Source organism: Macaca nemestrina, chromosome 9, assembly GCF_043159975.1.
Source record: "Macaca nemestrina isolate mMacNem1 chromosome 9, mMacNem.hap1, whole genome shotgun sequence".
In the NCBI taxonomy this organism is placed as follows: domain Eukaryota; kingdom Metazoa; phylum Chordata; class Mammalia; order Primates; family Cercopithecidae; genus Macaca; species Macaca nemestrina.
Genome location: NC_092133.1, coordinates 22,634,096 through 22,652,149, shown reverse-complemented (window position 1 = coordinate 22,652,149; position 18,054 = coordinate 22,634,096). Strand labels below are relative to the sequence as shown.

Genomic DNA, 18,054 nt, shown 5'->3' with positions numbered 1-18,054 from the left:
AGACATACTATAGAATGAAAATTATATATTTGAACATCTATTATGTATCTATTAGTCATGGTGCTAAGTATCTTATGCGTGTTATATCTAACCCCTAGAGCTACCCTGTTAGGTGTGTGGCATTATTTCCACTTTATGGATAAGGAACTGACACAGAGAGGTTAAATAACTTGCCCATGGACATATAAATAATATAAAATACTTCGGTTTTTCTATTACATTGTGATGCTTCCAATTTAAATAATTATTCTTCTATTGTTGAATATTTAGATTGTCCCATTTTTGCCATTATATGACTTAATTAACATATTTTGTCATAAAGCAAATTATTTTCTGCCAATCCAGCTTTTAAGTAACATTTTTATTGTCTTTTTTTTTTTTTTTTTTAAATGAGATGGAGTCTTGCTGTGTCGCCCAGGCTGGAGTGCAATGGCGCAATCTCAGCTAATGGCAACCTCCTCCTCCCGGGTTCAAGCCATTCTCCTTCCTGAGCCTCCCAAGTAGCTGGGACTATAGGCGTGCACCACCATGCCCGGATAATTTTGTATTTTTAGTAGAGACGGGGTTTCACCATGTTGACCAGGCTGGTCTTGAACTCCTGACCTCAAGTGATCCACTTGCCTCGACCTCTGAAAGTGCTGGGATTACAGGTGTGAGCCACCACGCCTGGCCTAACGCAGTGATAGCAGTAGTGAATATTCTCATTCATATTTCTAACCACTGAATTTTCTGAGGCTTTGGAAAGTCAATTTTTTTTTCTCCTGCAGAATTGACACGTCTCACCAGAGTGTCATCAGAAAGACGCTTCTGATGAAGTCACTAAGTGAAGCATTCTTAGTTAATTTACAAAGCATTTTAAAGACTAAATTAACTTGTCTTTGCTAAGTGGTGGTTTTTTATTGTTGCTTTTGTATTCAACTTTATGCCGGTTGGAATCTCACTTAATTAGATAGACCTAGTAAACTCTTGGCCCAGTTTCCAAACACTATTGTACAAAAGTGATGTATTAATAAATGAACATAGCATACCTATGGAATAGTTCTAATTGGAAGAATTGAAGTGGTTGTTACATTTTTCTGCATTATAGTTGACAACTGATGGCATAGAATTAGGAGTATTTTTTTATCAGTGACTGATTCTTATTTGAAAATGTAAAGGCTAAAAATTAGCTCCAATTATTCATTATGTGTAACTTCACTCGCTTGATACTTTCCACAAGAAGGAAAGATGCAGATGATTGATGACCAGATAAGGATCATGAGGCATAATGAGTGCCCTCTTAAGGTGTCAAGGCTTAACTTATGCTATAGACTAATGTATGTTTTCTGTAAGTATTGTAATATTGCATCTAAGAAAGTTGATCATACGACAGCTTTTTGAACAATGATTAAAGCAAAAGGAAAGAAATGGACATCAAGAGGTTGCGAAGGCTGAAAGGCCTCAAAATACTTACCTCCAAGAAGTTAAGTGTTGACACAGGCATCCACTTCTGTAATTTCTAACACTGGAAATAACTGTTTAATTTAAAAGTAAAGGCTGCATTTGGCATTTTAACCTGGCCCATCCAAGTATCTCATAGCAACAGTTGTGATTTGAAGTGAAAAAAGAAATTAATCAGCCACAGCAAAATAGCATGTTGGACTAAATTCTTGTCTTGTTAGCTTTTTTTGTATCAAAATTAACTTATTTTTAATGTATATTATTTGCAGAATTGAATTTGAGTTGAACCATTTATGATAACAGAAGTCATTATATTCATCATTCATTATATATAGCTGGCCATGTAGTCTTGGCAAGAAAAATAGAAAATACCTAGAAAATAAAATGCTCAGCTGGGCGCAGTGGCTCATGCCTGTAATCCCAGCACTTTGGGAGTTCCAGGCAGCAGATCACTTAAGGTCAGGAGTTCAAGACCAGCCTGGCCAACATGGTGAAACCCCGTCTGTACTAAAAATACAAAAATTAGCTGGGTGTGGTGGTGGGCGCCTGTAATCCCAGCTACTTGGGAGGCTGAGGCAGGAGAATTGCTTGAACCCAGGAGGTGGAGGTTGCAGTGAGCTGAGATTACACCACTGTACTCCAGCCTGGGCGATAGAGTGAGACTCAGTCTCAAAAAAGAAAAGAAAAGAAAATGCTCTGCTTTTTAAAAATTCAATAATGGCTATTTTGTGCTCAAGCTGGATATGCTTAGATAAAAGAGACTATAACTTTCACTTCAGTTTGTAAGTTTTGGGGAGGGGGTTGAGAAATTTTTTACCATCAGGCCAACTTTTCAGTATTGAAGCTTTCTGATCTCAGTAAATAATTTATGTTTTAAACAATACTATTTTAGAAATTTGGAAATTTCTTCTCCAAAATTACGTGTACATACTTATATATAACTACTTGTTCTAAATTGGATCATCATAACATAGAACAAATGGAATAATTATTGTAAGTTTAAAATATACACAGCTTTGATGCAGTTAAATTAGGCCTTATCTAAAGATTAACTTGTTAAAGTATGCCAATACTTTATCTAATTGTTCATTTAAAAACTAACTTATAGCTGTATATTTCCTTATTTCTCCAAGACAAGTGAGCATAAAAGTGATTTCAGTTTCATCCTAATCGATAGTGTAGTGTGGGTTCCTTGTGCTAGAAGTTAAGGATCTTGCTGAAACAGTACTTTAATTTTTAAATAGTTAGTACATAGCCTGTGACAGTGAGAGGCTCATCAGATTTTGTAAAAAATAAATTTCTTTTTTTGTGTGTGTTTACAGGAAACCTGTCCAGTTTAAGTCGTCTTGGTCTGAGATATAACAGACTGTCAGCAATACCCAGATCATTATCAAAATGCAGTGCACTTGAAGAATTAAATTTAGAGAACAATAACATTTCTACTTTACCAGAGGTAAGAAGTGGATTAGAGAAAACAAGATTTGAAGTGAGTCTGCAAGATAATTCAAGGAAAGCTAGTAAATCTTTATAGCAGGGTAAATAATTTGGTCATTGAGATTGTTTAAATAATGAGTATGCTGTGGATGTACCACCACTGCTAAAGTAACTCCAAACAAGAAAGAATGGGTATATGAACCTATTAAGTTTTTATTTTTTTTAATGCAAAGAAAAAGGGAAAAACTAGGAGAAAAGTAAGTGTGCTGTATTCTACTTTAGCACCATGTAAATCTCATTTCATTTTGGGAACTGACAGTAAAGGTATTAAGGAAAATCTATATGGCTGGTTTTAAAATTCAACTACCCTATCCAGTTCAGTTATAAAAAGAAAGATGATAAGTGATACAGAATGCACTGTCTATCATCAAAATTAATATTAGCAGCAATTCTCCTGTGACTCAAATTATTACCTTGTTTATGCAATAATATTAAGGCCTATTTAGTATAAAACAATTGCCAGAATCTTTTTTTAAAACACATTTTTAGGTTTTGTTGATTCTATTAGAAAAGTATTTTCACTTATTTTGCTTAGGGATTAATTGGGTAAGATATAATACTTTTTTTTTTTTTTTTTTTTTTGAGGCAGAGTTTAGCTCCCGTTGCCCAGGCTGGAGTGCAATGGCGCGATCTCGGCTCAGCTGCAACCTCTGCCTCCCAGGTTCAAGTGATTCTCCTGCCTCAGCCTCCCAAGTAATTGGGATAAAAGGCACTACCACACCAGGCTAATTTTGTATTTTTAGTAGAGATGGGGGTTTCACCATGTTGGCCAGGCTGATCTCGAGCTCTTGACCTCAAGTGGTCTACCTGCCTCGGCCTCCCAAAGTGCTGAGATTACAGGCGTAAGCCACCGTGGCCAGCCAATATAATACTCTTCTTTTAAAGTTGTCTTTATCAATATTATTATTAGTCTTTTACTATTGACTTTCCTTATTTTCCTACCTATTTTAGCATGTCAACAATGGATGTTTGCTTATAGTTGTTCAAGCATATCTTACTGTAGTAATGTAACAGAAGAATTGTGGACTTACTGATTGATTGAGCTTTGGAAAGTCTTTTTTTTGTAACAAAAAATGTCTTACGTAAGTGCTGCTACTATGTTTTGACTTGGTAGTTTTTCTGAGTGTGTGTGTGTAATCGAATTAAGAACAAAGATTCTTTAAGGCCAGGCGCTGTAGCTAATACTTGTAATCCCAGCACTTTGAGAGGCCGAGGCAGGTGGATCACTTGAGGTTAGGAGCTCAAGACCAGCCTGGCCAACTTGGCAAAACCCTGTCTCCATTAAAAATACAAAAAATTAACTGGGTGAGGTGGTGGGCACCTGTAATCCCAGCTACTCAGAAGGCTGAGGTAGGAGAATGACTTGAACCCAGGAGGCAGAGATTGCAGTGAGCTGAGGTCACGCCACTGCACTCCAGCCTGGGCAACAGAGGGAGACTTTGTCTCAAAAAAAAAAAAAATAAGTGAAAAAATTTAAATTAATACATATCCAGTCTTATTGTCAGTGAAGTGAAACTAATAATTACTGGGTACCTGTTAGGAAATATGGATTTTCCTGGGAGCTTGTTAGAAATGTGGACTCTTGGGCCCCACTCCCAGTCCCACTGAATATGGGAAAGTATGAAATCTTAATTTAAAAGTAATCAGTGTGCTTTGGAAGCAGCATAGTCTCAATGCAAATGTGAAATTATCTGCATTTATAGTGAGGAAAACAATAAAATCCATTAGACAGCACTTATAAGATACCCAAGCTGGGTTAGGCAAGAAATCATGAAAGTGGTTTTCAATAAGGGCATATTAAATAGCTGAAATCAGAGCTGCTAAAATGACTATTTTGTCATTTCAGACAGTTGTCTGAAAATGGACTTATTTTAATGTAGATGTCTACATATAAGTAAAAGGAACTTAATAATTTGAACCACATAGTCCCAAGGCATGAGTCTAGGTACTCTACACGTACTATCTTGTTTAATCTTTGTCATAAACCTACTAGTTATTGGAGTATCCTCATCAAGCAGCAAAATAAGGCTTAAGAGAAGTTATATTTTTGGCCGAATTTGTTACCTTAGATATTTTTCTGGAAGTATGGTAAGAGGTGTATTGATTATCTAATTAATTCACCAAAGTTGACAAAACTTAGTAGAAGGTATAAAATAGGAGCCTAGATGTGTCTGATTCTAACCAAAAAAAAAAGATAAGCAACCCCTGTTTCACAATGTGACTAAGAAATGAGAGCTCGAAGAGCTGCCTTCTTGTTGCCCCTTCTCAAATATATTCAGTATTAACATTTTATCATATGAGTCAATTCAATAAAGTAAGTCAGTTGTAAGAATAAAAAGAATCACATTTTTTGCCATGAGGCTCAGTAAAACTCCTTTATTTTCAATTGAGTAGCCCGTAGAGATTTTTCGTGAATCGACTGCCATGCAGTTTTCTGGCCACAGGTTTACCTCTGTTGTTCCTTTTGTTTGTGTACAACAATACACAGATTTTAAGGGTAGCTTCTTAAGATACAGTATAAAGAAACAAGTTTCAGTTCTCAGTATAGGTATATCCTCAATTATATAGTTACTTCATTCCTTCAGATGGCTTTGCCAATTACACTGTCACCTCAAGTACTAAGTTTTCAATTTGCTGATGGTAGACAGCTGAAGTTTGAATATTGTTTAAAAAACATACATACCTCACACAGTGCTTGCTTCTCCCTGCTTGTGCTTTTACTTTGAATCTAGAGTGTTTCTTCTTTTTCTCTGAGTATTTTAAAATGTTTTCATCCTTCAAGATCTAGCTGTCAACTTTCATCCTATTTTTCCAGTTATTCCAGTATTCCTTGCTTTGAATTTAAATAGAGAAAGGATTTAAAATTTAAGCACTTACTCCCTGCTAGGTATTGTAAAGTTATTTATGTATTTTATCACTTTTAGTCTTCCCTATGACCCATAAAATATTGTTATTTAAATAATGATACACTAGGTTCAGAAAAATAACTTGCCGAAGTCACAAGCTATTTAAAGATAGAGTCAAGATTCAAAACAATTTATAGCCTTTACTAGTATTTCTCAGATGTTAATGAGCATGCAGATCACCTGGGAATCTTGTTAAAATGCATATTATGATTCACTGGCAGTGGGGCCCAAGAGTCTGCATTTCTCACAAGCTCCCAGGGGATGCTGATACTGCTTTTCCTTGGCCCAGACTGAATAGCAAGAGCCTATTCTATGTAATTGATTATTGATTATATACAGTCATATATTATTTTCTAATTATTTCTTATCTATGTACTTCTTAACTGCAGAGATTCTTTGGTAATACCTGAATATTTAATACTTTGGTTAAATGGTGGGAGTCTAAAGTAGGGGAAGATGGGGTTATGTGCTAAGTAAATACTTGTTTAATGGGTACATATATGCCCTCAGAAATTTTACCATATAGAAAAGCGGTGTATTATACAGTATCAGGAAGCATAATTATCTCCTGAATTTAATGTTCCCTAAAAGGAATCATTATGTTAATCTCAATAATTTAGAGATAGGTATATAACTTAAGACTAGGTAGGATTTGTCACACAGCCAGTGGCAGAGGCAGGACTCAGACCTGGAACTGTCTGACACTAAAGTTTCTGCAATGTAGAAATTTCAAATTAGTCACCCATGAGGCACCTCTCCACACACAGACATGTTTTCCTTATTCCATACAGTGTTTTAAATAAATTGAAGCCAAAGAATAAAAATTGGAAAAATGTTCTGTTTCCTCCTATAAAATCTGGAAGTCTACATTGGTTCCACATTTCTGCAAGGTACCAATCTGCTAGAGCTATGTAGTGACTGTCCCTGTAAAGAGGTGTCACAGACTGCCCTAACCAGTCTTTGTCATTTGTCACCCCCAAAGCCCTTTGAGGCATTTGTGTTGAGACTGCTGTTCTATACAAAATGAGTCTCATCACAGTTCTAATTCTTATGTTTATTTCATTTTTTTTTTTTTTTTTTTTTTACAGAGTCTTTTATCAAGTCTTGTGAAACTGAATAGTTTGACCTTAGCTAGGAATTGCTTCCAGTTATATCCAGTGGGTGGTCCATCTCAGTTTTCTACCATCTATTCCCTCAACATGGAACACAATCGAATCAATAAAATTCCATTTGGAATTTTCTCCAGAGCAAAAGTATTAAGTAAGCTGAATATGAAGGTAAGCATATATTTGTTTATTAGGGGAAGGAATTGCTTTAACTGGTACTTCCACTAATATTTATGTTTTTTCTAATTGTGTGGGGAGTGGGTACTTGTACCTTGCTGATGGGTCTAAACTGATAATAAGACATTTCAGGGTACTTTGTATCAGATAACAAATATCTTAGAACTGTGCATACCCTTAGGAATTTGTCCTAAAGAAATAATCATTGTCCAGCTCAGTGGCTGATGCACCTGTAATCCCAGTGCTTTGGAAGGCTAAGGTGGGAGGATCCCTGGAGGCTAGGCGTTCAAGACCAGCTTGGGCAATATAGTGAGACCTTGTCTCGCAAAAAAATTTTTAAAAATTAGCTGGCCTGTAGTACCAGCTACATGGAAGGCTGGGGCAGGCGGATTGCTTGAGCCTGGGAGTTCAAGGCTGCAGTGAGTTATGGTGGCACCACTGCACTCCAGCCTGGTGTAGAAAGCAAGAACCTGTTCCCTATCCCCCACAAAATAGGAAATATGAATATCTGTAAAAGTATAGTTGTAGGGATATGTATTGCAGAGCCATCTATTTCATAGGTACCAACTTATTAATAGAGATTTAATTTTGTTAAGTAATTTGTCTTTAGTGGAATACTGTAGAGCCATTAAAAATGATATTTTGGTCTAAGAGAACACTACATACTAGTTGAAATATTCTCATTTTATCAAGTGGAAGAAAGTTAAAGCATGTAAAAAATCTTTTCCCACCCGGAGTTTTTGAAAGCTGTTTTTAATATGCTTAATTATATATTAAAGATCTTTATATTTATACATATAGCTGGTTTTTGCCAAAATGTTTAGAGATCAGAATTATTTATGGGTGAACGTTAGTTTCCTTTTGCTTACAGTGATCGAGTTTGACTTTTGTAATGCAATTTATTGCAAAAGGAGAAAACAAATGGAAAATTACCAAGTTCAGTGATTTAATTTGTACTGGACAAACTTTAGGCCCAAAGAAGATAACTGAATTGACCACATAGCTAATAGTATTCTTCCTGTCATGATGAACCGTTTGAACATAGTTGTGGTTCTTTAAACTATAATCTTAAATGTACAATTTTTAAATTATATCCATACTTGCTCATAAATATGGTATGTATCTTTTATGATGATTCTTTGGAAGTATATAATAAGTAAACTAATGGAAATTCAAGATAATCTTACAGTTTTAACAATTGTAAAATTTCTTGTTAATCAGTCTGGTTATATGATATTTAGCAGTGGTAATGGTGTTGATTCTGAACATTCATTTTGTAGTAATAGGCTTAAAACACAGTGGTTCAGGGTTCATTAGTTTATGCATTTGCATGTAAGTACCAGTAGTAAATTTTTAAAAATGAAAATGCCTTATAAATCATACTATAAGTGTCAGTAGTTTAGGCATACATAGGTAATAAGCTTAAATATTAAATAGATAACAAGTTTAAATATTACAATAAAAGAAAAAGTTGGTTTTCAAAAGAATGTTTGCTACTTGGGATTTCTTTTGTGGGTCATTTTGTGTGAAATGAGACAATCCATGTGCAGTGCAGCTAATTTTAAAGATACAGATTGACATAAAGGATATAAAATAATACTGCCACTGAGGTAGCATCACTGTTAACATACTGGCATATATCGTTGGTATTGAGCTGGATGGGGTGTTGATTATCCTCTCCCAGGACCAATACCCCTAACACATAACAATGTGGTACAAGACATTATTGATGAAAGTGTACTTTGTAAGTGAATTAAAGTGGCATACTTTTTTTTCTGTGAACAGCCGTGTCTAATTTTTAAACCAAATTAAGACCATATTTATTGTTTCCTCTGTTTCAGCGATGAATATATTTTACCATTTTTTTCTTATGGATTTTTAAAGTGAAATGGTAAATACCTGATTCGTGTTTTAATTATTTAATTTGTTGTCTTTTTAAGACTATTTTCCTCCCCTACTTTACTGCTTAGCACCTCAAGAATTCCTGAGTTCATTCTGGTTTCCTCATGGGATGTGATTAGATGTGTCTTATTCTATTGTTTTCATATCTTTATTTGAGCATTTATATTTTATTCAGTGATTTCTACATATTGTGAAATGGTAAAAACATATTTATAGGATCTTTGAAATCTCCAGTGTTTCTCTGTATAATGTATTTTTCTATTTCCATTACAATCACATAAGGAACAAACTTCCAGTTTAACTCCCAAATAAAAGCCTCATTACTGTATAAAAAACTTTGGAGGCTTAGAGTTTTCTGTTGCTGATTTTTTTTTCTTTCTATATTTAAATATCAAAAAGGAGAGTAAGATTTTGTTTAGTTAAGAATTCTCTTTCTGAAGCAACAAGTGTATATGGAACTTTGTTTTTGTGGTTCTACCTTGGATGCTTCTTTTTGTCTTTGCCAGGACAATCAATTAACATCACTTCCCTTGGATTTTGGAACTTGGACCAGTATGGTAGAATTGAATTTAGCCACTAATCAGCTCACAAAGATCCCTGAGGATGTGTCTGGTCTCGTTTCTCTTGAGGTTAGTATAAATGAGCACCTCAGAACCTTCCATACTTATCTCATTTAAAAATTTCAAATTGAAATAAACAATTTCTGTTTGGGTGAAGATTATAATTAGAAATGTTAGAACTCACTTAAACATACAACCCTAATAGGATAACGAAGTGTTGACTTAAGTAGTCTAGATTCAGTCCTTTTGAATTTCTCTTGCCTACTAAAAGTTGGTATGTTTGAGTGCCATAAAGTATTAATATCTCTAAAAGAAAAGTTCTGTAAAAGCATCTTTTAGAACAATTTTTTTCTTTAGTCTGTTTAAAAACTACACTATTGTCTACCAAAATAATTATCGATTCTCAGACTGTCATTTAGAATGCTTTATCATACTTTTTCATCCTAATTATCCACCTCATTGATTATTGTCTTTGTTGTAAATCTGGTATGCCAATTTCTAGCCCTCTAAGCTTAGTCCTATTGTTTTCTGTATCTAGAGTGCCCTCTTGTCATCCCCTTTTTTCTTTTAGTATGTTTTTCCATAATTAAAGATCCATTTTATTTTCACCTCTTCAGTTAAGGATGATTTCTCCTGCTTCTGAGTTCCTAGAGTTTTCATCCCTTGGTGAAAACACTTACTAATAGTAAATATATTGTTTTTTAAAATTTCCTTCATATCCACGTTTTTTAAAGATCTAATTTTTAAATTATTTAATAAGGTGAAATAGTGTGGTTTAATGGCTAAAAACATGGGCTTTGAAGTCAAACAAAGCTGAGTGTAATTATCTCTGTATATTTATGTACTTAACTTGCCTAAGCTTCAGTTTCTTAAGCTGTGAAATGGGGATAATAAGAGTATTTATCTTGTAGAGTTGTAATTAGGATTAAATGCAATAATGCACATAATACATTTAGTGCAGTGCCTTGCAAATAGTAAAGTCACATGGTGACTGCTGTTATTATTTTCTCGGACTTATTGTATGTATTTATTATGGGTGATATAACATTAGGGAAAATAAATGAACATAAAAACTTACCCAGAACCTTAGGCATCTGTTTTACCTATTGCTCTTTCTCCCAACCCGCTATTGTCTCCTTCCTTTCTGCTAGTTTGTAACTTTATCGGAACAAAGGCTATCTTCCTCTGCCATTTTTCCCCTCTTCAGTATCTTCCAGGATGCTTTCAATATAATAAGTATACCACAGATAATAAATACAGTGGATTGATATAGCAAGTTTAGAAGTTAGTTTTTACCATCCTTTAGTAATGGTTTGTAAGGGTTTTGAATAAATAGTTTCCTATTAGATAAACATTTGTAACTATTCAGTAATTTTTTTGAAATGTAGTTAAAATTAAATTGCTTCTTTTGTTTTCATTAGTTTTGATATAATCAAGTAAAATCTCTTTTCTAATAACTATGGTGATTTTTTTAGAAAAGTAAGTTAAATATTTTATATGTTATATAATTGAACATTACCCTTAATATTCACTGTTTGGAAAATAAGCATTGCTTAATAGATTTTAAGCCACACAATGATAGTATATAATTTCATTTCATGATTTGCTAAAAATTATCAATAATTTCTCATTAGGTTCTTATCTTATCAAACAATCTTCTAAAGAAGCTTCCCCATGGTCTTGGAAACCTTAGGAAGTTAAGAGAGTTAGATCTGGAAGAGAACAAATTGGAATCCTTGCCAAATGAAATTGCATATCTTAAGGATTTACAGGTAAACATTATCCTAGTGGTTTTGTAGTTATATAAAGTTTTTGGAATCCATTCTAAATTGCACATTTTTCTTAAGATTTTGATGTAATTCTTGGATCAGATAGACTTTCCTATTCTAGTATTAGGGCTGAGTTTTGTGTTCATATAACCTGGCTTTGTTTTCCTAACAAATGATATTTTGTGAAAGAAAAATATGTAAGTGATTCTCATTCTATCCAATCTAGTTTCCCTGTTAATTTATTTTATTGTTTAGACATATTATTTTAATTTACATTAAATGTAGGAAATATATTTGTAACTGTCTCTTATTTTGTTAATCTTCTAGAAATTAGTCTTGACAAACAACCAGTTGACCACTCTTCCCAGAGGCATTGGTCACCTTACTAATCTCACACATCTGGGTCTTGGAGAGAACCTACTTACTCACCTTCCTGAAGAAATTGGTATGAACCCTATGAATGCTTGACTCTGTACTAATAATTTGCTCTTGTGCATTCAAGCAGTATATCAGATAAATATGACAAATCTATTGTTTTTTAAACTGAGGTTATATCAGGCTTAAGATTTTTTTTTTAATAGAGCACTGATGGTTGATTGTTGATTGGTTTTGGTTAGGATTCCTAAAGGCTGTTAGGATTGGTTTTAAGATTAATACTGTATTTGAGAATGTTTTGGAATACCTACATTTCCAGTAGGTTTTATGTATAACCTCAATTTAGAAGTTATTTTATATTCCTTCTAAATTTAAAAATTACACAGGGTTGAATTAAATTAGTAATGTTTTATGCCAAAAGAACATTTCTTTATGAGATTTTAGAATTGATATTAATATTTAACCAATATTAACATTTGGGAATACTTAACATTTTCCAAGTGTTTTCATTTCCATTATTTTATGTAATATACATGACCACCTGGAATTTTAGACAGTGCAAGTTGTAATCTTGCTTTATAAAGAGAATTACTTGATTAAGGTCACATGGTAATTAAATATTAGCTTTTAAATTAGTAATTCTATGCATTATGTTCTTCCATCTGTAGTGCACCGTCCCACAGGAACTATAGGTTAGTAAACACCACATGTTCTCACTCATAGGTGGGAATTGAACAATGAGAACACTTGGAAACAGGGTGGGGAGCATCACACACTGAGGCCTGTCGTGGGGTGGGGGGAGGGGAGAGGGATAGCATTAGGAGATACACCTAATGTAAATGTTGAGTTAATGGGTGCAGCACACCAGCATGGCACATGTATACATATGTAACAAACCTGCACGTTCTGTACATGTACCCCAGAACTTAAAGTATAACAACAAAAAAAATGGTTTTGGAGATGGTTGACAATTCAAAATCTAGCGCTGCTGCTTATTGGCTTTGTGACTTTAGATAAGGTATGTAAACTCCCTAAGCCTCAAGTTTCTTACCTGTAAAATGATGATAATAGTAAGTTCTCATAGGGTTGTTCTGAAGCTTAAATATCTTACATGTAAACACATTGATTACATACTAGTTATTATTTCTGTTAGTTTTCTAATAAATACCACTGTCAAATATTCTGAATTTTGAAATTTAAAAATTGGAAACACATGAGGCAAATTTACACATATATTTCTAGTATATATATTCACCTGATCTCATTTAATTGCTTGAGACATTTTCCTAGAGAATACAAGTATCCTAAGATAGTCTAAGAAAAAAATTTTAAAGGTCTCATAAATCGAGTTTTGGCTTACTGCCATACATGTGATAACTCTCAGTGAAAGCTTCATATTAAGTAATAAAACTTTTGCACATAAGAAATCTATTTGAGAAAATTTTACATGTACAACAGAAAAGTGGTTATAGACATTGAATATATAATAAGCTCACTTTTGGAGTTTAAAAATATATATAAGTAAGTATTATATATGTGCCAAACTATCCCAAACAGAATCTCTGGAGATGGGGCATACGTATTTTCAAAATACAAAGCTCTCCAAGCTTGAAGACCTACCATAAAGGAAGGAGTTCTAATTTATTTAGTTTGTATGGAGTGTGAGCTGGACATCAGGAGTTTAAAAAGTCTTCCAAGTTGATTTGAATATGCAGCAAAATTTGAGATCCATGGTTGTAGAGTTTTAAAGCTAAGAAAGGAGAATTAAAGGAAATGTGTGTTCAGTATATGTAATGACCAGCATAGCATCATGCCCGGTTGAACTTTTAAAATAGCAACTAATTTTTAAAAAAATAATTGATTTGATTTTTTTTTTTAACAGGTACACTGGAGAACCTAGAAGAACTGTATTTGAATGACAACCCTAACCTGCATAGCCTTCCCTTTGAGCTGGCACTCTGCAGCAAGCTTTCAATCATGAGTATTGAGAACTGTCCACTCAGTCACCTTCCACCTCAGATTGTTGCTGGGGGGCCTTCTTTCATCATTCAGTTCTTAAAGATGCAGGGTCCGTATCGTGCCATGGTCTGATACAAATCTGCTGGTCCCACACACTGTTCAAAAATAGACTGCCATTAATGTTTCTTATCTATATCTGTATCTATTTATGTAGATATTGGTATATGGCAGATTTATAAAAATTGCATTATGTGTTTATGCTAATAGAGGAATCATAGCCATTTAGAATTTTTTTTAAATTCTGTACAAAAGGCTTATATAAGTTTTCTTTGCTGAATATGATGGATGTTTTTCTGTTGTGTATTCTGATATGCCAGTTTGCTTAAAACATTTGCCAACAAATTATGAAGTTATTAAATTTAAGGGACAGAGGTAGTATAGTTAGATATACTTTCTCTTAGGAAAAATAATGGGCAAACAATTTTGTTGCAACTTTTCATATATATTTTCCCCTTACCAATTGTTGTATCTTTATAGTATTGTAGGCCCTGAAAGTAGAATTTTTCTTTAACTTATTTTGAGATTTGAGATTTAAATTTTATGTATTGTTTACAGTCAGAGTAAATCACTGGATTTTTTGTTTGTTTGTTTTGATTTGCTCTGTTTTATTCAGTCAAATCTAGAGTTTGAATCCTCTGCTAAAGAATTTGCATCAGCTGGTTTAAATAGTGAAAGGTATTTGCTTGTTGAAAAAAAAAAAAACCAAAAACTGGCAAAGTGAAAAGTTACAGTCGAAAATCTAGAATTTCTTTAATTATGCTTCTCTGACGTGTTGTGAAGCGAAATACCTGAAGTGAATCTTTGGGTAGGAGAAAGGGTATTGAGACCTTTTCTAGTATGAATATTTTTTAAGTTTGGGGGAAGAGAAACTTGTAGTGAAAAGGAGTTTTTTCATTCCTGAAAGTTGCAGATCCACAAAAACTAACAGGATAATTTGGCAAATAAATTACATATAAACACACACAATCTATATATGTATATACAATGCTATATAGATATGTATTTATTATATCATAAACTACAGTAGGTAACTTTAAGGATTTCTTCCTATCCTTGTACAATGACATGAATGTCTTTCTTTGAAAACTGCAATATATGTATGTTTCAAGGTTATTTAACAGTGTACTATGGTTTTATATCTTGACTTGCCTTGTACATCTTTCAATTCTGGAATATCTGTGTCTAAGCACAATATCTTCACACTGTGCTGTATTGCTGCTGAACTAAATGCACTTTTCCCCACATGTGGGGCACTGGCTTCAAACAATTCAGTTCAGTATCATTACTTTTAATCTCATCTTTCCTTTCTTGGTATTTGTTAATACAGTTATGGAAAAGAGGCACATTGCATAGAAGCCATTGGGGAGTTCAGTGGAAGTTCTGTAAGATGTGCATGTACTATTTGATATATTTTCTTTTGCTTCACTGCTTTTAATACTTAGCAGTATTGTTGGTCTAAGTCAATTTGATTATTGAGGAGTCTCAGAGCAAGTTGCGTTCTGGATGTCATCCTAAAAAACACTTCATATATAATTAATAACTATTTTGTATAATTACATATTGCTGCTTGTGTTTTTTTTTTTTTTCCATTTAGTTGGGCGTTGTGTTTTACACAAAACCATTTTTGAATTAAGGCTGTGATATTAAGATAGAAATTTGGACTGTTGTTCTGCTTTTCCTGGCACTCAAATTCATGACTAGGTTTTAGATCAAACCTATGTTTGTAATTAGAGATTTTATAAGGATCAACTAAGAAATGGAAGGCAGGTGAAGATATAAAACCCTAGAATGCTTAAATGTGCTGTAAAACTATTGTAGATGTCACTGGATTTTACCAAGTAATATCCTTTCTTCTTTTTTTTTCCCCCATCTACTGTGGCTTTTCAGTTAAAATTTTGTTTATAAAAGGAATTTGTTTATTACAGCTCTACCTAGAGCTTGTGTGTATGTGTGGTTTTTTAAATTCCGTATCCAGGTATGTTTATGTATTAAGATGATGGAACTTGAACTTTAAAGGTAGTAACTAAATGTCTTTTCTTAAAAAAAAATGGTTATTGTTTCTTAAAATGAAAATAGAGTTCTAAAAGCATTTTCGTTCCACCTTTATTTATGTTAATCTGTAACAGAAATGTAAAATGATCAGTCTTACATGTAGAAGTCATGCTGTGTGTAAGCAATATAATGACAAATTATAAAAAATTTTGAAGAAGTATAAAACATATATCCTCTGTAGTCTGTCACCTTGTAAGAGCCCACAAATTTCATTATTTCTACCAAGAAACTAAAATGAACTCTGATTAAGATATCCCTGTGAAATCAAGATATTTAATATTTAAATAGTTTGAATATAATAAGGGATATTGTTGAAGACTACATATGAGCTAATACTTTTTCCTGAAACTGCAATGGGACTAATTGGCATATCCAAAAATTTGCCTTTCTTTTAAAGAAATTATATTTAGTCTCTCCATGAGACTCAGCAAATAAGAATGTTCAAGGATGTTATATTATAAAAACATTGCTCTAAACTTTGCTTTTTGTTAATATGTAGCAGAAAAATGGCAATGGTAATGTCAGGCTGTCCTTTTGTGAGAGTTTAATACTTTCTAAATCCCACATGATTATTTTATACAGAAAGGGGGAGGTGCTAAATAATTTATGAACTTTATAGATATAAATGAAAACAGTAGATGATACAGGAAGGAAGGGAAAATACACTTAAAACATTTATTTTTACTTAAAATGTAGGTATTGCAATGGGAATGATCTCTAAAAAATGTAATGCAAATTTCTAATTTATCTGTGCAGCTTGAATCATTTAAAATAGATAACTTATTATACATTAAAATTTATCTAGGTTTTCTGTAAATTTTTGTTAAAACCTTTTGCTTTTCATCTGTTATTTCCTTTTTTTTCCTTTTTTTTTTTTTTTTTTTGGAAACAGAGTCTCGCTCTGTCACCCAGGCTGGAGTGCAGTGGCGTGATCTCGGCTCACTGCAACCTCCGCCTCCCATGTTCAAGCGATTCTCCTGCCTCGGCCTCCCGAGTAGCTGGGACTACAGGCGCCTGCCACCATGGTCGGCTAATTTTTCGTATTTTTAGTAGAGACGAGGTTTTACCGTGTTAGCCAGGGTGGTCTCGATCTCCTGACCTCGTGATCCGCCCGCCTCGGCCTCTCAAAGTGCGGGGATTACAGGCGTGAACCACCACACCCAGCCTCATCTGTTTTTTCTAAGCCATGTGCATTGAATCCAAATTTCACCTTGCAGAATTTATAATTGTTTATTAATAAGAATGTATAGTAACTAAGTATATAAAAGTAGACACTTCTGAAATGAAAAGGGGGCACTACCGATAGTTATATAGGGCCAACAGCGCAACAGTGGTCTCAGGAAATCAGAATATATGATCACTCTTGCATGATTAAAATTAGATGAAAGCAGATAGCATAATTCAAAATAAACTGGAGAAGTATACATTCCTGAAATCTATAAACTTGAACTAAAATGAATTATTTGTGAGGAAAGGTCTCCTTCTGCCTTGATCAGAAGATAAGATAGTGTATCAAATGTCTTAGCTAAAACTTTTCTCTTGCATTATTCTTTTGAGTAGTTTAGTCTTTAGGAGTCATTGGGAAACGCATGGCAAATCTTTAGTTGATTATGTTATCTTGGAGAATTTGAATGTGCAAGAGTTGTGACATTGACTTGGTATCTAAGGGAGTATCTTGAACATTGTTATATTAGGAAAATATGAGAATGTTTTATAAAATAGTTATCAGTACTTTGTTATTGAATAGAATGCCTTTCTGAGAAAAATTTCTGGGTTTATTTTTTCACTTTAAAAAATGACTTTAAAAATAAGGGATTTTTTAAATTTAAAAAAACTGGAGTTGGTTCTCATTACCCTTAAAAAATACTTTCTTTTGTATACACTTGTTAAATATCCCACTGACATATTATAAGTTCTTTATGTAAACGGTTTTGAATTTAAATACCTGTCTGTGATCAAGACTTTATCTGGATAGTAGTTTATAGTATTTCAGACTGGAAATGTTTCCAAGTTTGTTAGGAGGAGTAGCCTCTACTGTTGAGAGTAGTTGGGGCAGGGCATGCAGTATGTAGCTTTTGCAGTTTGTGCAGTATACAGCAGCATAATATACTGGGGGTGATGTTCATTCACATCATAGATTTGTATGTTATCACAGTTTTTTTTTAGCAGGTGTTGGTAAAGTTTCTTGTTCTAACAAAATCAGTATATTATGTCACATTTCTGACTTAAGAACCTTAAGGAAGGAGCCTTTTTG

The 18,054-nt window shown here is 33.5% G+C and overlaps 1 protein-coding gene across 8 annotated transcripts in view; it reads left to right on the top strand.

The window, feature by feature from the left end:
- LOC105466664 (SHOC2 leucine rich repeat scaffold protein) overlaps window positions 1–18,054 on the top strand; it is a 142,680-nt gene that overhangs the window by 75,120 nt on the left and 49,506 nt on the right. For 7 of the 8 annotated variants that reach the window (XM_071069153.1, XM_071069151.1, XM_071069152.1 and 4 more), the window contains 6 exons: window positions 2,763–2,893; window positions 6,929–7,117; window positions 9,532–9,654; window positions 11,220–11,357; window positions 11,682–11,799; window positions 13,612–13,797. In XM_071069153.1, coding sequence (XP_070925254.1) covers window positions 2,763–2,893; window positions 6,929–7,117; window positions 9,532–9,654; window positions 11,220–11,357; window positions 11,682–11,799; window positions 13,612–13,797 — 885 coding nt within the window. Of the gene's footprint in view, window positions 1–2,762; window positions 2,894–6,928; window positions 7,118–9,531; window positions 9,655–11,219; window positions 11,358–11,681; window positions 11,800–13,611; window positions 15,685–18,054 lie in introns of those variants that run through there. The other variant, XM_011715759.3, reaches the window with a different exon arrangement.